Here is a 24,107-nt window from a genome sequence, read left to right on the forward strand (position 1 = left end):
ACAAATCCTAATTTACGCACAAATCAAGAATTACGCACGCACAAATCCGACTGAGTCTAATTTCTCTCCATAGAGGCAGGATTGTCATTTTCACTTTCACGTGTTTCTTCCATCTGCCGACGGTGTCGCCGTTTCTCATTTCACCCGTTTTTGTGCGTACGCCTGGGTCAGAGCTTGCGTGAAGGACCGCACATTTTCCCGTCAAGTTTGCTTTTTATAAATCTCAATTATTGCGTGGAGAGTGGTGTACGCCTTCTTTTGTGCGGACGCAACGTTTATAAATGAGGCCCCAGGGCCGGCCCTGTGTGAGGAACGTGTTTCTTGTGCTGAGCGCTAAACGCCGGCAAAAAAGCCGCTGGGTGAGGCCAGCAGTTCTCGTGCCTCATGTTAGGGGGCGCCGGTGAGCCCTGAGATTATGACGCTGAAAAATACTAGAAGAAGTGATAGCAAGCGGCAAGTCATTTTCTTCAGAAGGAGCGGCGTATGGACTTTAATTACAAGTAAAGGTAAGACGATAATAAGGTTTGTGCTTTTTTCTATGCTGCAGTTTGTATATGAAAAAAACATGTTGAAATGATGTTTTAAACAAAACACGTTAACTGTTGTTAATCAAATGGTGAATAAGTTACTCAGTATGTTTCATATGTTTGTAAATCTGACTGATGACGTCAGTGCCTCACCAGCCATTAACCTCACCGCACGTCACTGGTGTAATGGCAAAATATTATTTTAAATGTTTTTATTGTTGAAATCTCCCGCCCCCCAAAAAGAGGCAGTGTGGGAGTAATATTTCTTTCAACCAGCAGGTGGCGGTATGAAACAAGGAATCCGCAAAAGACCGAAGAAGAGCTCATTTCCGTAGGCGGGACATACAAACAGCAGGAATGTTGCAGTGTTGATTTTTTTCTTCTTTTTTTTGGTGAAACTCTGGGGTCTAAAGATGAGTTCGTTCGCGGGTCGAATGAAGGAGTATCCCACCGTTTCTCTGGACCGGTTCGACAGAGAGAACCTCCACGCGCGTGCCTACTTTCTGTCGCACTGTCACAAAGGTGAAGAACAAAACAACAGCGGCAAAGCTAACCCGCCTGTCACGGTTTTATTGTTCTTTTTGTTGTTTCCAGATCATATGAAGGGACTGAAAGGACCTCTGCTGAAGAGGAAACTGCAGTTCAGGTAAATTTAGCCTCTAATCTGGAAAGTTAGGTAGAGTTCAGCAGCACGTCATCCAAATCTATAACAATACAACTATTATCTGCTTGACATAAAACTAAAAATTAATAAATACATAATTTATTATTATTATTTTTCTATAGATAAAATTATTTTAACACCAAACACTGTTTAGTCAGGCAGCGCGTGTATAGGAAGATCATTTATGTAAATTTAAATCAAACTTTATTGACAATAAAACAAACAAACAATGAGAGCTGATTAGATTTTAGGATGAACATTTAAAGGAATAAGATAACTTAAGTGTCAGAATTTAAGATCATAAACAAAAACTGCAGAAATAAACATATTAAACTTGAAGTTGAAATCGACCTTTAAATGATTTAAATAAGTTCTAAAAGATAAATGAAGGACTTTGTAATAAATTGTTTAGATTTAGGTTTTGGAGGGAAACTAAAGCACAAAGATCTTTAAAAAAAAAAAAAAAACTTCCATTCAAGATGACCGAACAACATCTAAAAAGAAGGAACCAGAATGCACTTTTCTCTGCCGGGTCAACACAGATTCTGATGCTTTGACGTCAGATTCTTTTGTTTGTTTTCTTATAGAGAAGAACCAAGATCTCACATGATGCTGTATAAACAAATCAGCATCAGCTCCTACTAGTAATTTTATTTTTTAATAAAACAAACTTTATACGCCCCTGAAAGATCAAATATTTATTTGAAATAACCTCTATCTTACAAAGTCAAAGGTCTTCTGACATTTTAGTTCTGGACTAAATCCAAGAATGTTCTGTGAAAGTTCTGTCAGGTTGTCTCTAGAAACCTTCTTTAAGGAAAATGCAAGGACTCACATTTCTGACTAACTACATGTTTAATCTGCAGTGTTGTTTAAATTTACATGTTTTAAAAACAATAAATTCAGGGATTTATAGTAATTTTAGATGTTCTGCGCCTTGTTTTCATCAGGTTCCTCAAATAAACATTTGAACCAAGTGGAGGAACTTCGGCTTTGGAGCTTTTTGGTGTTTTAGCCCAGAAGATTTGGCTGTGAAGATTTATAATTTGGAGTTTTCAATTTGGACCGTAAAGTTTAGTTTACATTTTAGTGGATTCATTTTTAAAATCACATTAATGTTTCACGTCTTGTTTCTTTTTTTTGTTTTTTTAAACGAGGACAAAATTGATAATTAAGTCTTGTTTATAATGTTTATTATTTATTTGTTAAATAATATATTTTTTTAAAGTGTATGAATTGAATTCAAAACTAAACTAAACAGAAATGACTTCATCTCATTGCCTCAAAACATAAAATTGCTGATGTTTAACAAAGTTCTTTTACTAAAAGCAGTAAAAGAATGACAGCTGTGCTGTTTTGTTTTCTGCAGTCGCACCGTCCGCCTGTACTGCTCCTTTGTCACCAAAGAACTGCTGCTCAACAACCAGAAATACTCTTTCTGGGAGGAATACATCGTCAGTCCGCCTGCTTCACTTTCTAACGTTTACCGAAAACCCACAGCGTGAACTGAATGCTGCTGTTTTCTGTCTTCCGTCTGTTCAGGTTCCTCTGGAGCTGGAGAGCCCGACTCAGATTTCCCTGGTGGACGAAGCGTCCGGAGAGGTGAGGACGACGGAAGCTCCCGTCCGTCTGTGCGGCCTCCATCTTTATACCTGAGCATAATGCGGACGGCTGCTGTTTTCTGCTCTGTGTGGGTCAGAAAGAAGAGGTGGTGGTGACGCTGCTCCCTGCGGGTCACTGTCCCGGCTCCGTCATGTGAGTGAAGCCTTTGGGAAATCTCCTGAATTCAGCCGGAAACGTTTGAGACAAACACATTTCCCCTTCTGGGATGAAAGGATAGCCCTAGTCAGTGCCACAGCTGTTCTGCGCCGAAGGACCAGATTGCTTTTACATTTTCTAAACAATTCTTCTTTCTTCCTGAGCCTTTGAGCAAACGTGACACAAACTCAAAAACTCCCCGACATGCCTAGTACCTGACTAAAAAGAAAGAATTTTTTGGCAAAGTTTAGATCTCCTTTGTATGTCAAAAAGGAAAGGTGTGTTTCCAGGATTTGATCTGGAAAATTGTATCCTGGAACTCTTTTGGTGTTTCCACCGAAATGTGATCCAGCTGTGGGTTTCCTCCCTGACAGACAAAACCGAGGGCAAAATATCCCCGTAGGTTTCGTGCATTTCACAGTAAAAGCAGAATAAGCAGCTGACAGAAGCGGCGTTGCTTCCAGGTTCCTGTTTGAGGGTTGCCGTGGAAACGTGCTGTACACGGGGGACTTCCGGCTGGCCGTGGGAGACGTGGCGAGGATGGAGCTCCTGCACTCGGGAAGCAGGTCGGTGGACGCCCTGCAGCAGAACCCGGACAGAGAGGCCGGTTTGTCTGTAACGCCGCTTCTTTCAGGGTGAAGGACATTCAGAGCGTTTATGTGGACTCCACCTTCTACGACCCGCGCTTCTACCAGATACCGTCACGGGTGAGCCGCCGCCTCCAAACCCCTCATTGTCTTTTATATTTATTGTGCTTTTAGTGTCTATTTTTAACCCTTGTTTTATAAAGTGTCCCTGGGTTTCATGAAAGGTGCTTTAAATGAATGGATTATTATTATTTATCATTATTACTCCATTTGCCCGCAGAGATGAAATCTTTGAGGTTTTTGGAAGGAATTTCAGACATGAAGAGTTGATTTAGTCGACGGATGGAACGATCGGTCGGCTGCTTCTGTCTGCTGAGCTTTAGTCTTCTGAAACTCCTGATGGAAGCTCAGGTGTTTGTTTTTGCAGGAGGTCTGTCTGAAGGGCATCTCGGAGCTGGTGGGGAACTGGATCAGCCAGAGTCCGTATCACGTGGTCTGGCTCAACTGCAAAGCTGCGTACGGATACGAGTACCTGTTCACCAACCTGGGAGAAGAGTTCGGCACACAGGTGAGCCGGCGGGACGTCTGCTTCCCCAGAAACTCGGACCGCTGAACTCCTGGACGTCTCCTGCAGATCCACGTCAACAGTCTGGCCATGTTCAAGAAGATGCCGGAGATCCTGAGCTACGTGACAACGGACCGCAGCGCCCGCATTCACGCCTGCCGCCACCCAAAGGTCCGTCCACCTCTTAGTTTGGGGCAGAATCTGGATGTTTGTTGCCATGGCAACAGATGTTGGCCTTCATTTACCTAAATCTAATCCACACAGAAAAGACATTTTCCTAAATAAGTCTTAACTCTTGGAAAAGTGGTTTTGTTCTCTCGTTTGCGTTCAGGATGAAGAGTTTTTCCAGGGGAACCGGCTGCCGTGTGGATGCTCGGCGGCCGACGGGACCCCCCTCCGCATCATCAGCATCAAACCTTCCACCATGTGGTTCGGAGAGAGGACCAAGAGGACCAACGTCATCATTAGGTGAGTGCGGCGGCGGCTCTGCGGGACGGTTGTAGGAAAGCAGCAGCAGGACGTCGGTCTAAACCGGAGCTCAGACATTTAGGTCCCGTTTTTACTGACAACCCAGCAGGAGCCAATAAGTCTGATTTCCCCCTTCAGAAAATAAACACCTATTGATGTTAATTATAAATAGACTTTTGTTTTTTTGCATAAATAAAATCTAAACATAAAGAAAAAACTCTTTTCTAAGTAGGAACTTTGACAGGTTTACGACTGCCTTTCAAAATAAAAAACAATCCTCTCCCTGCAGCAGTTCTTTTCACCTAACTAAAATTAAACCAGAGCTAACCAAGTTACCCGGAACAGATTTTTCCGCCTTAAGCCAAACTTAAAAGCCTTACATTCTTTTTCCAAAATGGAAAATCTGGTTGTTTAGTGAAGTCAAAGTCATTTTCTGTGGAACATGGTGCTCGGTAAACTAGCACAGCTTGATGGATTGTTGGAGCATCATGGGTAATGTAGTCAGGACTTTGGCTGTTTTGTTTGACACACCGTTAATCCAAAAAATGCACGACTTTTTCAAATGAAAAGCTTTTTCCTTTAACCAGACGGGAAAAGAGACTCCAGAGCCTCAGGCTGCAGACGTCCGGCCTGGAAGAATCAGAACCAGTGAACTGGATCAGAGGAAACACAAGAGTCCAAAAATACCGGCTGAACGCTAACAGTGGTCCCATCAGAGGATCTTCTTCTGTGATGTTTTTACCTCCGTCTTCCTCTCCTGATGGTTTTTTTCAATCAGAACTTGATTTCTTTCTTTTCCAGAACAGGATCCAGTTCCTACAGAGCCTGTTTCAGCTTCCACTCCTCCTATTCGGAGGTAAGTTCCGCTTCTGAACGACGTCTTTTTGCTGTTTTAGTTCTACAAAGAGAAAAGCTCCTGAAATGTTCAGGTTTCATTTACTGGTAAAGAAACCGTATTTTGTTTTTCAGTTGAAAGACTTCTTGGCGTACCTCAAACCCGTGAACATTTATCCCAACGTCGTCCCGCTTGGTCGCTCTGAGACGGAGGTCACGCAGCTGTGAGCCAACTTGGACTCTAGAACACGACTTGAACACGACCTGCTGGAAAGAACGGGCTTTGTTCTGTTCTCCAGGTTGAGCCTGATGTGTCGGAGCCGCTCCGATCCTTCGGCCTTCGTCTACAAACCTCTGGGAGTGCTGAAGCGCGGCGCGGTGCGGCGGCCGGTCGGCGGTAAGACCAACCGCCCAGAACACCGAACACCTGAGGAAAGTTTGTGTCCGCCTGGAGAGACGGAAAGATTTTCTTCTGCCGTTCAGACTCTGAGAGCGACGACGAGCTTTTTGAAGGTTTGGACCTGGAACCGGTCAGGAAGCGGACGGCGCTGAACCAGGAGGCGGAGAAAGGTGAGTTTATCTGATTTCAGCTTGTTTGTATGAAACGAAGCTGCTCAACGTTTGGACAGAACTTCAGCTTTGACTAGGATTTGCTTTAATATCCTGATAAAAAGTCGTGTTTCTGAGTTTAGACGATCAAATCTCAGAAAACCTCAAACTGCATCTCCTTAGAGTTTTCTCCTCCTCAATCTGGATAAAAGAAACTTTTCTGAATCCATTTAATGCCGAAGTTCATTTTGGGTTTTTATTTTATTAAAACTTTATTCATACCTTACCCAATCTGTGATGCTGCGTCCTCACCGTGTCGCTCTTGAACGCGCGTTTAGCATACTCTGATCAGAGTTTTCACTTCCGTGAATTAACAGGGACGCCATCCATACGTCATTACCGAATCCTCCTGGTTGAACTTTAGCGTCTGCGTTTTGTGCGAAGAGCCTGAAAACAGTTAGCGTGAAAACGCCAGAGTTTTGAACGCAGACGTCTGAAGCGTTTCCATCGCCTTCTCTGCTTAAAGCGGCGTTGAGGAAGTGGAAGGATTTAGCTGCTTTATGAAAACTGCATTCCTGCTTTAACCACCAGAGGGCGCCGTGATCCTTTTGGTCAAATGTTCTCTTTTGTGGACTTTAGAGGACATCCCTGGGGGAACAGCGCCCCCTGCCTCGGCGGCATTGCCTCTCACGGTCGACAGCACGCCATCTGCCCCACAGAACTACTTTGACTGCACCGAGTCCAACGGTGAAGACGATGATGATGAAGAGGAGGGCAAAGGAGATGCAAAGACGGAGCAAGAAAGCCAACAGGGCGGTCCGTCTGAGACGCCGAGGTGGGAAGATTTCTTCTCTGCAGGGACGCTGACCGACAGCCAGAACAGCCAATCGGGGCCCTGCTGCTCTGCCACAAGCCCCTCCCCCTCAGATGCCACCGGCTCGCAGACGCCAGAACTGTTCAGCGATGGAGAAGAAGCTCCAAACAAAGACTTCAACCTGACCCTATCCGCCTCCACCTCCGCTCATTCCTCGCAGAACTTGGACTCGCTGTTACCGGACACGGTGATCCTCCGGCCCGAGCAAGCCGTCGCCCACCACAGTGTAGCCGACCAATCAGAGCAAGCGGAGCTGTCCCAGGCCTCGTCAGACTTTGACATTCCCTCCACGCCAGAGTCAAAGGCGCCACAGCCAGAAGAGCTGTCCCAGCTGTACAGGAAGTTAGCTTCAGCAGAGGAAGTGGTTGTCGGTAAAGGCTCCGTGTGACGGAAACGCCACCAAGACAGGAAACAGCTGTTCACGGCGCTGCTTGCAGGTTCAGATGATAGTTGTATTTTTCCTGTCACTCATCTTTAGAGGGTTGAGTTTCTGCTCTAAAGTTTGAAGAAGCCTCCAAACACGATTGTCTGAAAATAACCAAAAGCTGACAGCAGGAGGCGTGGCCACAGCTCATGTTCAGAATGTCCTTCAAAATAAAGGATGTAGAATTCATCACAGGATTAAAGCATCAATGTTTCTGCTCCTCCTGTTCATTCAGGTTCACTTCAGCTGCAGTAAAGCACCTGTTTCCTTCCAACGGAAGCTTTGTGGTTTGTTTCCACTAAATGGATCAACTGTTGGTTTTTAGTAAAAAAAAACTTTTTTGACAGAATATGTTCTGTTAAAATGTTCAATAAAAGCAAATATTAGAAAACCCTTAACCCTTGTGCTATCTTAGATGACCCCCCCCCCCCCCCCCCTTGCATTGACGTGTTCTCTCTACCATGATAAAGGTGGATAAAGGTGGAAAGATTTCATGTAATCCATGGACACCAGTGAAGATCACAAATCATTGAAGAACAAAGGTTCAGAGCACTGTCTAGTGGGTCTAGATGACCCAACTCCCAAAAGTGCTTAGGATAGACCAAGGGTTAAGCCCGCGGTGCAGCTGTGTTTGTTCAGGAGAAGAACATAGTGATAGGCAGTTGTCGCTGTTTTTTCTTCTTTGCAAAAAGATCCTTATACACCGACATGCCACCATCAAGAGAATTTGCACATACATGATCTAAATTTGGCGAGCTGTTATACGCACGTGTACATATTAAACTGCAACGTTATTGACGCACAGGTAGAGAAGAAGCAGAGTGACTTTTTAGCCAATCAGAATGCAGAACATAATGGACGATGCAAATCCGTGAAGTAGCCAAACCGTGAAAAGTAAACCGTGTTATAGCGAGGGATCACTGTATATGAATCTGTGTAGTTCTCAACTTCAACACAAGGTGGCAGTGTTACCTTATTTTCTATAATATTAGCCTCAAAGGTCAGCATTAACATTTTTACAATCGCTCTCTGTGATGGTTTGATTCATAAGTAAGGTAGAAACAAACAAAAAAGATCAATTTTGACACAAATTAGACTTTTTAGTTGGTCAAAACGAGATGTGAAACAATATTCAGGATATGACTAGAGAGTTTACCAAACATTTAGTAAAATTAGGACCAAAGTTAGCTGACAAAATAAACTGCAAATAAATCATTAAAGGAAACTGTTGAACACCACACAAAGAGAAATCCAGACGTAATCTATGTAAAAACCCATGGAAGCAAAAGAAATTCTAAAAATCAATTCAAAATATTTTATAAATAAATCAAATAAACACAAAGCAACAGTAAGAAACTAAGAAAAAAAAAACATTTGATTTTTCATGACTTTATTAGATCCAACATGGTACCCCCCCCCCCCCCGAAAAAGAGAAAAAACAAAGACTTTTTGGCAGAATTCCATGAATTTTGTTCTGAAACTAAACTGTCAGACTTTAACTGTGACTCTAAACTCTGTACAGTTTCTGCTTTTGAACACAACAACCTGCCTGAGTGACGGATGGAACACATTTTCACTGTCAGAACTTCCCAGAGATCAAAGTACAAATGAATCTGTAGTAACCCTTGTGCTATCCTAGGCCCTTTATCGTTGGGAGTGGGGTCATCTAGACCCACTAGACAGTGCGCTGAACCTTTTTTCTTCAATGATTTGTGATCTTCACTGGTGTCCATGGATTATATGAAATCGTTCCACCTTTATCCACCTTTGTCATGGTAGGGAGAACACGTCAATGGAAGGGGGGGGGGGTCATCTAAGATAGCACAATAATAAGATGACTGCCCAGACGTCTGGAGATGCAGATTTTCAAGCTTAACCCTTGTGCTATCTTAGATTCCAACCCAAGTGGATAAGTGGATTCTAATGATGATTCCTCACAAAAACATTTCTGAGTCTTCCTCTAAAAACCTGCTCTCTGAGCACCAGCCCCTTCCAATCCACAACAATGAGGGGCTTCTCACATTGTGACATCATAACGTGAGGAACCGCCTCTTCTAGGATTTTTTAACAGTATATTGTTGGCTCAAGCTGAACAAAATGATATGAAATATGATGCGACCATATTAGGAATGTGGGCGTGGTTATCAAAAACCTTCGCTGCCAAGGATATCAAAAAGATGTACGTCTGCTGATTCTTCTAAAACTTACGTTACAAGATACAACGGAAAAAAAGTGTTGTTTTTTCATGAATTTGTCACTCTGGATCCACATGGATTCTCCACCGTTTCATTCATGTGCTCCAATTATTACAGGCGCTGCAGAAAAACAGGGAAAAGTGCCGATCAAACAACATTTGCACAAACTTGACGTAATGATGTGGATTCTGAGGAACGGCTGCAGATGGAAGCTTAGAACGTCGTAACAGCTGAACTCTGGCCGACCCCGCCAGTCACTGAGTAACTGGATGAGAAATAGATAAATGATGATGGAAATGATGCCCCCACCCCACAGGAACGGGGCAAAGTGGACACATTTCCATTCCCAGGTGACAAGACCAACGAGTCTGTGGGGGGAACGTCTGGCAGAAAAATGGAAGAACTTTCACAAAAATGTTTCCTCAAATCTTGTTTTGGCCTCAAAAACCAGGAGAGAAGAAGAGTTCTGTTTCCAAACCAAAGACTCCTCAGTTTTAAGTCCTAAATCTAAAAAAAAAAAAACATTTCCTTTGAGGGTCACTGGTTATGTTTCCACCAACGAGGATAAAAACAGTAAAAAAATAAAAACGCAGCATTTAAGGCACCATAGAAGGCAGGAGATACAAATACATAAAAACATAAACGGAGGCTCGGTTTAAACTTAATAAAAGGAAAGTCGGATTATTTTTGACCTGTTTAGTCAGAAAAAGGAGCGGACGGTTTTCCCTGAAGTGGAAAATTCAGATTGAAATCTACAAGCTGAAGCATTCTGGGAAAAAAGGCTATTTATAATGAATCCTTCCTGGTTGAATATTTCTAGTGTTAGATCAGTGTTTTTCAACCTTTTTTGAGCCACAGCACACTTTAACCTTGATAACACCAGCATTCAAAAACATAAGGGAGAAACTCTATAGTCTGTATTGATCTACAGTCCCTCCACAATCTCATACATTTTTATGATAATTGTGGCAGAAAAAGCTGGAAGCTGCAGCAGTTTTTTCTAAAAGATGTAATAAAAGTTAAGTTAGAAGATTTAAAAACTGTTTGATCTGTGTTCGTTCTGGTTTCAAGACGTCAAAGGAAGACTCATTGTGCGCTGAGACGCTGTCACTTAAACCTAATGCATTATGGGAGATGTAGTGACGGCAGACAGACTCTCTTCTCTGAGCTTCATGGTTTTGTTCACTTGTTCCACGGTCTGACACCGGATTCTGTGGAAAGCTACACCGCTAAAGATGAGCTTTAGCTGGTATTTTTGGTGGAACTGAGAGACTTTATGAGCAGAATCAGAACAAGGAAGTGAAGACTTTAACCACTTCTGATTGGTCAGACTGATGACGTGTAATTACGCCCCCAAGAATGATTGGTGGACACAGTTAAAGGGGCGGGACTTTTTCAAAAACAGCTATGGCTAAATCACGGTACCGTCATTCTTATCAAAATGTCTTTAATTTAATCAAATAAACAGAAAAAAGTATTTTCATATTCCTAACTACTCAGTGTTTTATCAGGGTCTGTTTGGATGAAGACAGAGCATTTTCCATGCAGAGCATGGAAAATGTTTTTAGATCAGTGAAAATGGGTAATTTCCCATACCACACTGTTTGAAAAACACTGTTAGCCTACCGATGCTCCGGAGTGAAGTTCAAAGTCAGAAGTCATTCAGGTAACTTTAAATTTAACCGTAACAGAAAATGTTTTCAATCAACTCAACATTATTTTCACTAAAATGTAGGAAAAGGCTTAAATTGGATTCACTGAGGTATTTCTCTCTTTTTCTTTCTTTATAATCTCTTTGCTCCTAAACCAGATTTCTTGGCATGAAGAAGCCGGACTGCAGTCTTCATGAGCCAGAAACGACCTGGTCGGATCGGGTCGGGTCAGGTCTTCATTTTGGAGTTTGGCTCATTGTTCAAAGACCAACTCCCCGCTGGAAGTCCCATGTAAACCCAGGAGGCCGTCATTCAATCACCCATCCACCTAGCACTGCCAGGCCGATCCCCACGGCGTGCCTGATCCACGAGGGCCTGGATGTGGCTCCGCCCCCTTCCAGGTTGACTGCATGACTATAGCCAGGCGTGGGGCAGGTTTGTATGTAGGCTGTTGTGATGGCAGACGTGCGGCGTAACCTGAAATGGTGCGTCATGGCGGAGTATTTGTCTGGGCCGTACGGGATGCTGAGCGTCTCGGTCAGAACCTCGTGACCCGGGTACGTCACCTGTGAAGGAGATCGGCAGCAGCGGTCTGAACTCCTTTGAGCAGCATTTGTCAGAAAAGCTTCAGGTGGAGAGAAGAAGAAACGCTCTTACGGTGAAGGTGTAGTTTCCAGGGAGCAGCAGCCTGTAGTATTCCCCATGTGAGTTGGTCCTAAACGGACAAACGTTCTTACGACCTTTGACCTCCACCAAAGCGTTCTGCACCGCCACCCCAGACCCGTCGTACACGACGCCCTTGACTCCTGGGTGACATTAGAGCCGAACGTGAGAAAATGGGCGGGCGGCGCGTGAAACGGCGGCACAGGCGAGCGCTCACCCAGGTGCACCTGGCGGACGTACGCCAGCAGGGCGTCCGTGTTGTCGCTCCACAGCGCTTCCAGCTGGTCGGCCGGAGGAAACTTGCAGCAGGACAGCTCCAGGGTCACCTCCAGACACTGCGCCCACACGTAGTTGTAGTCCTGCATCCCGCCTGGAGAGACAGTCACCGTCATGGAGGAGGCTCACAAAGTGGCCCCTTGTGCTATCTTGAGGGGTCCAGATGACCCAAGGGGTCATCTGGACCCCTCAAGATAGCACAAGGGGGTCTGACTTGCTCATGGGGTCTGACTGCAGGACCCCATGCTGGTAGTGTCTGGGATTTGAACCCCTGACCAAAGGGCTGGCGGACAGCGCTTTCTGGAATCACCTGCCAGAGGATACCAGTGGTATCCGTTGGTGATGCCGTCCGGGAACGCCCTGCTGCCCTGGCAGATGTTCCCACGATGCATTGAGGCATGACTGTAGGAGTACTCTTTGGACAGGTGGACAAACACGTCGTCGTCCGGCGTGAGGCTGGCCCCGCCCATCTGCATGCTACCTGGGGAGTGTTTTTACAGACATCTGACATGATTGATCCTCTGCCTTACGTGAAGGCCATGAACCCTCTCTTTACCTTGGTTGCTGTTGTCATAGGCGTAACTCGCCACCAAAGCTCCGCCGTGAAGGTTCGCAGAAAGAACGAAGGTCTCGTTCCTCAGCCAGCCCATCACAGCTCTCACCTGCAGAGTCAAGCAGCGACACGCTGAGCCTGCACCCGGCGCCACCGTGCCGACCGCCACGTCCTGCGACACCGATGATCGTCTTCAGCAGGAGAAGGGCGTGGACGGTCACATGACCTACCTCTGCTTCTCTTTGACCCTCGCTCTGCTGTTGCCTTTGGGGATCAGAGAAGACATCAGGGAAGTTCCTGTTGAGATCCACGCCGTTGTGGTTGAACCTAAAGACAGACACGAACCAATGAAAAGCCCCACAACCTTAAGATGCCCTAATGTGAACATATGATGCCTGTTGCTATGGTGACGCGCCATGAAGGATGTCACAAAAACACAAGGAAGTTTAACTTAGATGTTAAACTTGGATCATTTGATCTTTTTAACCGTTTGATGTCATTATGATTTTTGTTGGTCGTTACTGCAGTCAAACTCTCTTAATCTGAGCTGCTGATTGACAGATTATAAAGTCTAATCTGGTTTATGGGGATTATTCTGCTCTCTGAACAGACTGAAGAATCAGTAGAAACCTCTGAGGTTCCTGTCTGGAGCTGGAATCTCCGACCACAGAAGCTCAAATGTTTTCACGTCTGTCCACCTTTAACGCTTTCAGACAAACGCCTCCTTAAAAGGGCGGGAAAGAGGCGACCTACAGCAGACCACACACACACCCTCAATGTGACCCCAAACTCAACCCGGCGCCGTCACCGAGGCGAGTTCCCCAAACGGCCGTGTGACCCGGCGCTCACGCCGACACAGAACAGACCCTGAAGGCCGCGGCTGATGTGACGCGTGTGGATTCCTGCTAATCAGACTGTTTGGGGCGTCGACGACTTCAGGAGCCAAACAGTGGCGTTCAGCGGCTCGTTAAACCTCATTTGTTTGAATGACTAATGATGTTTATTTTGGAAGGGGAGCGTTCAGCCCCCACCCTGTTTCATCAAAAGGTTCACTAATGAAAAACAAAGTCCTTCACGTTTCTACCAAACCAACGACAGGATGGAGACGTACGTCCTGCCGAGTCCAAATGAATGTGACGTTCCCCAAAAAGACGTGTGTGTGTGTGCACGTCTGTGTGCACGTGTATGTGCCTGCATGTGTGCGTCTGTGTGTGTGTGTTTGTGTACCTCCCCTGACTGTACTGGCAGTCCGTGTCGGCGTCGTCGAAGCCGTCGGGGTTCATGGAGGGCAGGATGTGGATGCGGGTGCTCCTCAGGAGCTGCAGCGCCGACGCCTCCTCGTTCCGGTAACCCTGAACCAGGTGGTCGATCAGATGCAGCAGCAGCTCCCGGCCCAGAACCTGAGCTCAGCAGACACAAACAGAACCTTTAAGGCGGGGCACCTGCAGCAAACGCCAAACCCAATCTCAGGAATCCGCTCAGAACACACATCTGTGGGTTTGGCTCACATTTCTATTCAAACTTTGTCCACAGAAATCTTTGAAATGGAGAAAATCTTTATTGGAACCAGAGTTTGTTTACATGAAACGATAAAGTCTGCATGGATCTGTGACAAAAACCCCAGAAGAACGGCTGGGTGCCATCTGCCCCCACGCTGCCCCCTCCTCACCTAATCTGCACTGTCAGAGCAGCTGCTACTTGCCCCTCACTCTCCCCGTTTGCCCCTGCCACCCTGGTCAGAGCTGCACATGACTAATTCATAACAAACCAAAAACAGTTTCCTCTCGGTCTCATCTCCATGGCAACCCTTTCATCTTTTGGTGGTCTGGTGGTGACTAACAGGCCGACGTCTTTTAAAGCAAAATCGACTGCATTTCATTTTTAGATTTACTTAACAACCGGTTTTTGCTGTTAATCACAGTCCTAATATTTTCCTGTCGTGTCATTTTTAGTTCAGCTTCAACTCACGTATAAAATGTTCACAAAACAAATGAAAAATGACCAGCTCGCCACGCAAACGCCATTCCAACCTTTTCAAACTTCCAAATCAACATCAAGGCTGCGTCTCAATGATCCTCGAGGAGTTCAGAGGCGAAAGATTGAAACCCGGGGAAGAGTTTGGATTTGTAAAAGAAACTATGGGTGTTTTTTCTTTTCTTTAAGAAAACTCCAAACTCTTCTTGGGGTCAAAGGTCAATGACACTTCTGTTTCATTGACCTTCAGCCGGTGGGGGGTGTAGGAACTTTTGTGAAAATAGCTCAAAAATACAATTCCTTTTCCCATAATGTAGAAAAATGCAAAAATTGGCGACACTTTCCCACAAAATGGGCGCCAAGCCATAGGTCCTATGTCCATCCCATAATAATTTCAAAACTTCCTTTGGATATGTGGTTTGGATTCCTTAGTGAATTCTGAAAAATTATCTTCGAGCCCCATAACTTCCTTTTTTTGTTGGCTTCTCCCGCTCTTGACTGACTGACGGCTTTTATGCCGGAGGGGCGGCGTGCCCTTTCCTGATGGAAACAGAGGGGGAGGAAGTGATGTCGTAAGTCAGCGAGGAGGGGGGGGGGGGGGGGCAATGAAACCCAGAGGCGAGTGGGGGCTGTTTTCACTGGGAGGGGCAACCAACCAACTCTGTGAATGAACAGAAGATCCAGGAATGAAAAGGGGAGAAGGGTGGGAACGTTGGAAAAGGTGTGCAGAGGCAAAACACACACACACACACAAGTCAGGGCTAGCTGCACCTCCGGTCTTCGTCCAAACTCTGCTGCTGTCACACAGGAGAACCAACAGTCCTGCTGACGATCGTCTGTAGAACCTGAACCTCAGAGCTTCTCTCTAAAATGCTCCTTCAGCTCAGACTTCATTACAGTTTTTCTCAGTCGCTTTAGTGCAATTCTCAGATCAGAATGAAATTCCCCAAACTTTTTGTTCAATCTTCACATCATGATGTCACTTGTGCACATCATATAAGCAGTTTCTCACTTCTTTGAACAAGTTGCAATTGCTTTGGTACATCCATGCAAATGATTATGTACAATTCTCTGCTCTTTGCTACATTATCAATTGTTTATGTCATGTTGATCAAATGTATTATATAGTTCACTGTGCAATAGTCTTACTCCTCAAAACACCTAGTCATTAGTTCATCGTATAAGTCATTAACTGCAAAATGGTTGACCAAGTTGTCATAATGTGACAAACATATTTCGCTGCATTGCAAGAGAGGATATTCGCTGTGATGTGGATGAGAATTTGTGTCCTAACATACAGGAACGACAAGAGGTGTAGGAAGACCACACCAATTCCTACTGCACTGCCTGGACTGTTGGACAGAATATTGTCCTATCTTTTTTCCCCTTTGTGTTACTGTTTGCAGTGGGTTTTTTCTATGTTGGTATGAAATGGTCTGTCAACAAATTACAATATGAACAATAAAAGTCTAAATGTGAATCTTGTCCAGTCTCTTGCAATCAAACAAAAAAGAGGTAACTTCCATTTTACAATAATTGTCATCCAAACTTTAGCCATAGTTTCCATCAGAACCTCCCTCTAAAGTACACAGTTATATTGACAACATGACTTAGTCATTTGACTGTCTTGTTCGTAGACAATGACACAAAGACTTGACATTCTGATGGGGCTGACATGTTCAATGACATAAAGACTTAGTTTGGAGAGATGAACTAAAGATTTTGAGCAAGTTACAGGCTTTTGCAAGAAATCCACAGTGTTTTGCTGTTTGCACGAATTGTTTGGAGAAATGCACACACGTATTTGCAAACTTCAATTCTGATCTGAGGATTGTACTAAAGTGACTGAGAAAAGCTGTAATCCCACTAACTCCACTAACTTCCACCTTTTTCCTCCTTAAACCTGCAAACACAGCTGAAGACCAGACTTCAGAGTCTAATCTGAAGACGATGGACCTCCTCTTCCTCCTCTACAGAAGAACCTGCATCGCCGCGTGACGTCAGTGAATCCGACTGTCGTTCTCCAGAATTCTCTAGTATTAACTGAGGTCAATAAAAAGATCTGCAAACGCTTTCAGAAGCCCATGGTTTTTTTTTACCATCAGCTTTGGGTTTTGAGGGGAGGACTGGTTGTCACGGAAACCACGGAAAATGTGAGAAGGTTGAAAAACCCTGAGGTCTCCTTGGAGCCCCCCCCCCCTCTGAAAGGGCAGATTTTGTGTACAGTGGACTGTTGAGCGTGTGGTTAGAACACTAACCGTGGTTTCACTGTAACCGCGGTGACAAAGGAACGCCCCGCAGCAGTTTATCCACGCATTCAGTCTGTTTGACACGCTGACACACCAAACCTTTTCATAGAAGGTTCTGGTTTCTTCTTCTTCTCATGTTCACCCTTTATCACATCCGGATGGTGTCTGTGTGCTCTGGGGTTTTCTGGGCTCATGGGGGGGGGGTGCAGCGGCATCTTAAGGTGAGTACAGGTGTGTCCACCTTAAGGGAGGTCATGAAAACAGGACGTACCATTGTCGTATGTGTGGTTAAAGTCCCACTATTTGTTCTCCCAATTTGACCCATTTCCTGGGGGGGGGGGGGGGGGGGGGGGGGGGGGGGGCAGTGAGCTGCAGCCACAGCCGTGTTTGGGAAACATTTGGTGGTTTAACCCCCCCCCCCCCCCATAATGCTGAGTGTCAAGCAGGGAGGCTTTGGATCCCATTTTCAGAGTCTTTGGTTTGAACTCACAACCTTCCAGTCCCAGGGCGGACACTCTACCACAAGGCCACTGAGCTGGTTGGTGTGTGGTTGGCGTATCCTGAAGTACCGTACTCATGAAGCCACGTTCACAGCCCCCTCGGTAATGCACCCTAAAGCGGCCACTTCAAACCAAAGGTCTCAGTAAAAAAGATGGAGAAACGTTTTCTCTCCAGGTTCACAGAGCCGTCTGTGATTGACATTTTGTGCGGCCCACCTGCGTGCTCCGTACAGGTTTCACCATTTTCCGCCCGCATGTACCTGTGAGGACAGTTGGGACTAAAGCTACGATACTGAGGAGAAGAAATGAAGCTGCAGCTTCTGCTGAAACAAAGATTTCAATGAAAGCTTTCAACCCGCTGCATGTTCCAGTAAAAATAGAAGCGCATGCACGTATGCACGTACGCGCACACGAACGCACACACGCACACCGTTCTCAGAGAAAAGCTCTTTTCTGGACGTTTCCGTTGCGCCGACACACTCCACTGACTCTGTTTGCCGTGTGTGTCCAGGCAGGACTGGCCTCTGAAAAGGACGCGGTCACTCGCATACCCACATAAACACACCATCAGCATCGCCACGGTAACCCGACTCTGCTCAGGCGTCTCCCCGAGATTCAGTTTCACTCTTTAAAAAGACTGAGGAGACTTTCCGCATCGAGTTGCTCATGAACTGCGGCGGCTGGAAGGCGTCACTGGAGTCCGCCGCATCCACCCTGACGTTATCTCTGACCCCAGAGTCACGCTTTAGTGTCCCTAATTGTTCATTGTAGTTCATGGTAGTGGGCGGGGCCTCTTTTTTCCAAAGAAAGCAGAAGGTCTGAAGGTAGAGAGTCAGTTCTGTTGGACTCTTGGGTTCTGGATTTGGGAACGTTGTGACAAAACTTGGTTTCTTCTTTGTCTCCTAAATTCAACAGCTTTATGGTTTCTGTGTAGAACAGAGCAGCTGTTGAGAGAATCAGCTGCTTCAGACACAAACCAACAACAAGGTTTGTTTGTGTCAGGAAGGTTTGGGCCTCGGCTCCTTCCAGTAAACCCATCGCCCCCCCCACATGGAATCATTTACAACAACGGAGCGGCCGGCACGGTTAGCGCTTCACTTCTTTAAAGCTTCGAGGAGGAAAGAGTCCTAAAGAAGACGTTCCACATCCGTGAGCAGCCCAACATCTTCACACAAAAGAAACAGGATCTCTGCTGCTGAAATAGTTCAGCGCCTTGGATATTTCAGGAAAACTAAAGCGTGATCATGGTAGAGAGTGATGGCTGACACACTGGTTGGATGAGGAGGAGCTTCTAATATTCCATTAAAAGCAGATATTTGTCTCTGCAGTCTCACTAACATCAAGGATCCCCCAGAGCTGCTCATTCCTGGAGATCTACCACCCTGACCAGATCTCCAAGCCCTGCTGGTTTACACCTGACTAGTTCAATCAGATGTCCCACATTCTGGTCCAGGTGATCAGCAGTAAGCAAAGCTGAAGGAGCGGGAAAACAAGCAGGGTGGCGGTTGGTGACTTGAAAATCAGGCTGACTGACTCTGCATTGAGGACTTAAAAAACAAATATCATTTGCATAATAATTTGGAACACGCTGTATGTTCTGTATGTTTGCATGGAACATGCAACTGCATGCATGACTGAGCACAGGAGGAAGTTTCCTTCAGCCGCCCAGATTCTTAAAAGACCAGCAAACAGGAAGTTGTGACAGGCTGGGTCCTTTCATAACAAAAGCCCACAAAGATGAAGGTTTACCTGCTGAGCGATGAAGAGCGCGAGGGATTTCTCCGTCAGTGAATTCTTTAAGCTTTTCCTTTGGTTTGATCCGGTTCTAATGTTGACTCGGGTCATTGTGTAGACCTGAATGAGGCGGACCACCTCAGTCTGCTCACTGACAGCATCGACTCCTGCAGGTCTCTGTAGTCCTGCTTCCTGTCTACGCGATGGTGCACGTGTGTGTGTGTGCGTGTGTGTGTGTGTGTGCGCTCATTCACCTCATTTCCATGCATGTTGGCCACATATTTGAACTCCGGGATCCCCACGACGTGTCGCTGAGGGTTGACGCCCAGAGCCAGCACCCACAGCTGCTGTCCTGGAGGACACAGTGAGCCTCGTCAACAAAAGCTGTGGATCGTCTCCTTTCTTTCACCTGCAGGGGGCGGAGCCAAACTTCTACACTCCAACGGCTTTCAGGGCTTTGAATGCAGCTGTGATTTTCTATAAGGAAGTCGTCACACCGAGCGAACAGGATGAGACTTTTACAAACATCTTTAGGACACATTTAAAGAACCGAGAACCAAAGTCGCAGAACTTCAGATCCTGCTGTTGAGACAGAAACGAGTTCACGTCTGCAGACAGCAGCTGATTGGACGGTTCTTTGCCAAACAGATGGAGCCAGAAGACGGAGACCAAAGAACGCAGGAGTCTTCCTGCAGGACAATCAGCTGACGGAGCCGAGCGCTTCCTGCTGCCAACGCCACAAACACGTCGCACCTGCAGTCCCAGAGTCCTTTGCTGCTCGCGGTTTCAGTCAAAATCAACGAGTGACGACAACCTGTAGACCGACTAAACCTCTGCAGGTCTGCACAGGTCTGTGACACACACAGAAACACAAACGCACACACACACTTGGCACCAGACCAGCTGGTGTCCTGGATTAACTCAGATTAGGGAGGGGTGTGTGTGTGTGTGTGTGTGTGTGCGTGCGTGCATGTGATTGTGATTAAACAAACCTCCTCCTTCAGGTCCGTGGCTACGGCGACACCCGCAGTCGGTGTTGTGGTTACTATGGCAACCTCACACCTCTGTCTGCTTTGTGAAGGTTTGTTTGTTTTTCGACTTCAAAACAAAAAGTAAAAGTCCGTCGCAGCACAGAAGAAAAAAAGTCTCCGCCCCCCCCTCCGGTTTCATCATGTGACATCACAGCGATTTACCTCTGACGGACGTGCCGATGCTGTACAGGTGAGTAATGTTGGGGTTGGACCTGCTGGTTTGTATCAGGTACTGCTCAATCTCACTGTTGTCATGGTAACGGAACTCCAGAGCCCAGATGGGGTCAAGGAGGAGAAACGAGGTGAAGAGGAGGAGTGATGACATCCTTGTGGATGAAGCTTGAGGAGAAAGAAGAAAAAAAAGAGACAAAAACAGGAGATGAGATCTCCAGAATGTTCCTGACAGACCCAAACGGTTCTGAGATCCCAGGTTCTGCCGAAAAACTGTTTCCCACCTTCATCTTCTCTGTATTTTGCTCAGATTTGGTTTTCCTGCATCACTCAAACAACAAAAACCACAGTTCTCCTCAAACACTGAGCACTTTATGAAGCTCAGGAACACAAACGCTGATGAAAACCAGAGAGAAGACGAACAGGAAACGATGAAGGCTTTCCTGGGGGGGGGGGGGGGGGGGGGTGTCACATCTTACTTTCTACAGCAGAAACTGACGGCAGTGACTAAACAGAGGACCAAACATTTTGATAAAACTGGAACAGAACATCCCAGAACAAACAAAAATGAGGATCTGACAGTTCTGTTTTCTTCTTTCAGGAAGCACAGAGCGATGCTCACAAACAGAAGCAGCGATGCTCAGAGTCCCACCTGTGTGACTCTCACCTGAGAACCAAGATCCACACAAGGATGTGACCGTTAAAGACATGAAAACGAAAAACGGTTTTCAGCTCAAAGTCCATGGTTCTCCCTGGAAATAAGCGACTGTGTCTCATCAGGACCGGCTGACGTCCCAACAGCTCAGTGTGAGCGTGTCAGTTTGGCGGCGCCCCAGGGATGACTCAGCAGAGGAACAGTAACAGAACGTCAGGTGACAGAAGAGAACCGGCTGTTCTGAAAACTCCTCCTCCTCCTCCTCAGCTCTGTTCTTCCTCGTTACTGACGGTTAAAAAACTCATTTCAATGGAAGTCAGTTCCTATGGATCCAGGTTAAAGACACACCTGTACTCAGTTATTTAAAGCCTGTTTTTAATGCTTTTTAAGTTTACATTTATACATAAACTCCTTTCTTGTTTCTTTTAGATGTTTTTCTTAACCCGTTTTACGTAAAGAACTTTGAATTGTTTACACATTAAATGCCTCCATGGCAGATTTAAATCAGTGTTCTGTGTTTCATTCACTGGTTTTTCAAAAAGTAAGGTCATAATTTCCTGTAAAACATCAGAAAAGGAGCCTAGTTTGTCTGGATGTGTTCTGCTTTTCTGCCAGGAGGTCAGATTCAGAGTTTATGTTTACAGTTTCATCAAACCGTCAGAGTCTGGATTGGCTGAGCGCTCCGTCGTTCTGTTGACAGGAACCTGTATTTGAGGAATTTCCACCCGTGAGCGACGCTGTAATTGCGGCGGTCTGCAGGAATGCTGCCGGAGGTTAGGAGAGGGTTATCATCAACCAGCGGTGCGGCTGCAGGTCGCTTAGTGAATGAGCTGAACTCTGCTGTTGTCAGCAGTGCAGCTGAGACTCCAGGCTCTCCTGTTTCTGGATGTCCTCTGTGTGTCCGACAATGGATCCAAACGACTTTGAGACGTTTAAAGTCCAATAAAAAGTGACTTGAAGGGCATAAAAACAGGAACTAAAGCCTGATTTTTGGTTAAATACTGTTAATGATCATTAACATGTGTCACCAGGAGCATATCAATAAAGTTAATTTAGCTTTTTTTTTAACAGGTAGAATAAAGTTAAGCTAATGTTTCTCAGTTTGCTGCCTTCAGTTTAAAAAAGGAAAACTTGAATTTTTTACACATTAATAAATCTTCTGCATCAATTAACTTAAATATATAAATCAACTTATTAAAATGTAGTTTGTCGAAATGTGTTTATTTTCTGTAAAAACTTAATGTGGAGTTGAGAAATGGAATGATTTAAAATAAATTATGTTAGTCTAAAAGTAAAACAATAGCTAACTATCTAATATGTATTTTGGGGGATAAATAAAACGCTAAAAACAACCTTTTAAATGTGACATAAATATAACAGGTCTGTTTAAACTTAAGTCGGTGATGTGGAGGCTTCGTTAGCTCGCGACGCCGCAAACACATAAAAAAAAAGCAGCGGAAGCGCGTGGAGACGCGCGCTCTCTTACCGGAGGGCTCCGTGCCGTGTCCCCGCCGCGCTCAGCCTCTCTGGCCGACCTGGAGCTCAGGAGCCGCCGGTTAAAGACGAGCCGGCGTCTGCGCGCGGCGTCTGTCAGTGGGCGTTCCTTAGTCACAGGGGGGTCATCCTCCGTTTGACCGGCAGGGGCGGTGCTAGGAGGAGCTCTACTGTTTGTGGAGCCCGCGCGCAGGCGGCCGTCACAGGTTTGTGAATGAAACAGGGCGCCCATTCATGCTAACGCTGTTTGTGTTAGCTAGTTAACGTTCAAGATTACGTTCCTCTAGTTTCACTGAGGAACTTTTCAGGAGAATTTATACATTATTTTTTAAATAAGACAATAAAATAAAACAATCCGGTGTTTTTACACGTCACCGGAGCTCACTTGGCTAATGCGGACAGTACTTAGTGCTACATTTGACACCCTGGAACTTTAAATGTACAGAATAGCAGCTTACTGCTTTTATCTCTTGTTTATAATCCTTTTTTTTCCTTTGTTCTTCTGGCACATTTTGTTACTCATTTTTCCATCTGTCTACTTTAAAGTTGACTCGACTTTGTACAATGATCCTGTATATCTTCAATAAAGATTTTTTGGGGAAAAAACAAACGGTACTTATTGAACTTTTGCCGATATTAGCTTTAAAAAAACTTTATATAAAACCATTTAGATGACAAAAGAGTTTGGACCAATAGAAACACTAAAACAATCAATTCTGTTATTCTTTTTAACTTCATCACTTTGAAGAGACACTTAAAGACTTTATTTGAAGTCTCTTGAACATTTGAAAATACATTTCGCAATTTAAAATTCTATGTTAAAAATTAAAATTCAATATAATTTTGAAAAATAAAGAAATTAAGTAAAATAAAAATCAATTGTGTTTTGGGTTTTTGATGTCATGATTCAAATGACAATGCATTTTATAACTTACAATAAAATATTTAAAAAATGACATTTCAATACACGGTTTGCTTTAAATTCCGTTTAGTTTAAAGTAACTTAAAATCTAATGCATTCTAAAATGCAAAACTGTTTCTATGTCATTTCAAATGAAAAGGCAAAACAGCGCCCCCCGGTGCATTATAATAGCATCGCGCTTTATGTGCCAAAATTCAAATAGACATGCAAACTGTCAGACTCTCATCAGGGCGGGGCCTAACACCTCCCTAAATGTGAGATCCCACTACTAAATGTATTTTCACATCCAGCATATCCAAGCCTCAATTGCATATTTAATGGTCAATTGAGAATTTCATATTGGGAGCCGGTTTAGCTCGTGCTGGTTTGCGGCGCCTTCCGTCCATGAAACCAGGGTTTGACTCTGGGTTGCTCCCTGTTCCTTTCTCTACTTCTGTGCCGGTCCCAAGCCCGGTTGCTTTGAGAAGGTTGCGTCAGGAAGGGCATCCGGCGTAAAACATTGCCAAGTTTACCATGTGACTTGTTCGCTATGGCAACCCCTGATGGGAAAAGCCGAAAGAGAAATAAGAAGAATTGAGAATTTCATATTACTTTAATTTATGGCTCAAAGAAGCTTCCATATCAGACAGGAGATAAACATATTTCAGAATAAAAGACCCCCAAAAATGTATTTTTCTAAGTAGAAGTTTCCACACATTTAGAAGTAAAATTAACTCAAGTTAGACGACCTTATTTGATTTGATTTCTGTAGTCTAAATCTACACCATCAGTTCTCTGATGGGTTCAAG

At 45.0% G+C, this 24,107-nt stretch overlaps 2 protein-coding genes across 3 annotated transcripts; one reads left to right on the forward strand and one right to left on the reverse strand.

Moving 5' to 3' along the window:
- The first annotated feature begins 464 nt into the window (after positions 1-464).
- Positions 465-7,648, forward strand: dclre1c (DNA cross-link repair 1C, PSO2 homolog (S. cerevisiae)). Its single transcript, XM_020714175.3, has 16 exons — positions 465-506; positions 941-1,049; positions 1,122-1,173; positions 2,561-2,645; positions 2,734-2,793; positions 2,891-2,946; positions 3,414-3,515; positions 3,584-3,656; positions 3,964-4,104; positions 4,171-4,272; positions 4,433-4,569; positions 5,371-5,425; positions 5,539-5,627; positions 5,703-5,800; positions 5,887-5,973; positions 6,592-7,648. Exons 2-16 carry the CDS (start codon positions 941-943, stop codon positions 7,212-7,214), a joined length of 1,869 nt encoding a protein of 622 aa, XP_020569834.2. The 5' UTR covers positions 465-506; the 3' UTR covers positions 7,215-7,648.
- A 3,227-nt stretch (positions 7,649-10,875) lies between these two features.
- cpm (carboxypeptidase M) lies at positions 10,876-22,624 on the reverse strand. 2 transcript variants are annotated; one of them, XM_004083291.5, is made up of 10 exons: positions 22,390-22,624; positions 20,240-20,416; positions 19,301-19,398; positions 13,817-13,989; positions 12,820-12,916; positions 12,593-12,698; positions 12,347-12,517; positions 11,978-12,130; positions 11,755-11,903; positions 10,876-11,663 (listed from the first exon to the last, which is right to left on the reverse strand). In XM_004083291.5, exons 2-10 carry the CDS (start codon positions 20,400-20,402, stop codon positions 11,406-11,408), a joined length of 1,368 nt encoding a protein of 455 aa, XP_004083339.1. In that variant the 5' UTR covers positions 20,403-20,416; positions 22,390-22,624; the 3' UTR covers positions 10,876-11,405. The 2 variants fall into 2 exon arrangements, with proteins under 2 accessions (XP_004083339.1, XP_078798169.1); XM_078942043.1 differs by lacking the exon at positions 22,390-22,624 and adding an exon at positions 20,916-21,328.
- Positions 22,625-24,107: the final 1,483 nt, after the last annotated feature.

Source organism: Oryzias latipes, chromosome 23 (genome assembly GCF_053564925.1).
Source record: "Oryzias latipes strain Hd-rR chromosome 23, Olatipes_Hd-rR_3.1".
In the NCBI taxonomy this organism is placed as follows: domain Eukaryota; kingdom Metazoa; phylum Chordata; class Actinopteri; order Beloniformes; family Adrianichthyidae; genus Oryzias; species Oryzias latipes.

What these genes read in the sequence shown, in the direction of transcription:
- dclre1c (XM_020714175.3), top strand. Translation starts at nt 941, where the DNA reads ATGAGTTCGTTCGCGGGTCGAATGAAGGAGTATCCCACCGTTTCTCTG. An exon ending in TGGACGAAGCGTCCGGAGAG is followed by an intron (nt 2,794 to 2,890) that starts GTGAGGACGACG and finishes TGTGTGGGTCAG; the next exon opens with AAAGAAGAGGTGGTGGTGAC. An exon ending in TCTACCAGATACCGTCACGG is followed by an intron (nt 3,657 to 3,963) that starts GTGAGCCGCCGC and finishes TTGTTTTTGCAG; the next exon opens with GAGGTCTGTCTGAAGGGCAT.
- cpm (XM_078942043.1), bottom strand. Translation starts at nt 20,958, where the DNA reads ATGTCTTTAACGGTCACATCCTTGTGTGGATCTTGGTTCTCAG. An exon ending in GTGTGGATCTTGGTTCTCAG is followed by an intron (nt 20,417 to 20,915) that starts GTGAGAGTCACA and finishes TTTCTCCTCAAG; the next exon opens with CTTCATCCACAAGGATGTCA. An exon ending in CTATGACAACAGCAACCAAG is followed by an intron (nt 12,518 to 12,592) that starts GTAAAGAGAGGG and finishes AACACTCCCCAG; the next exon opens with GTAGCATGCAGATGGGCGGG.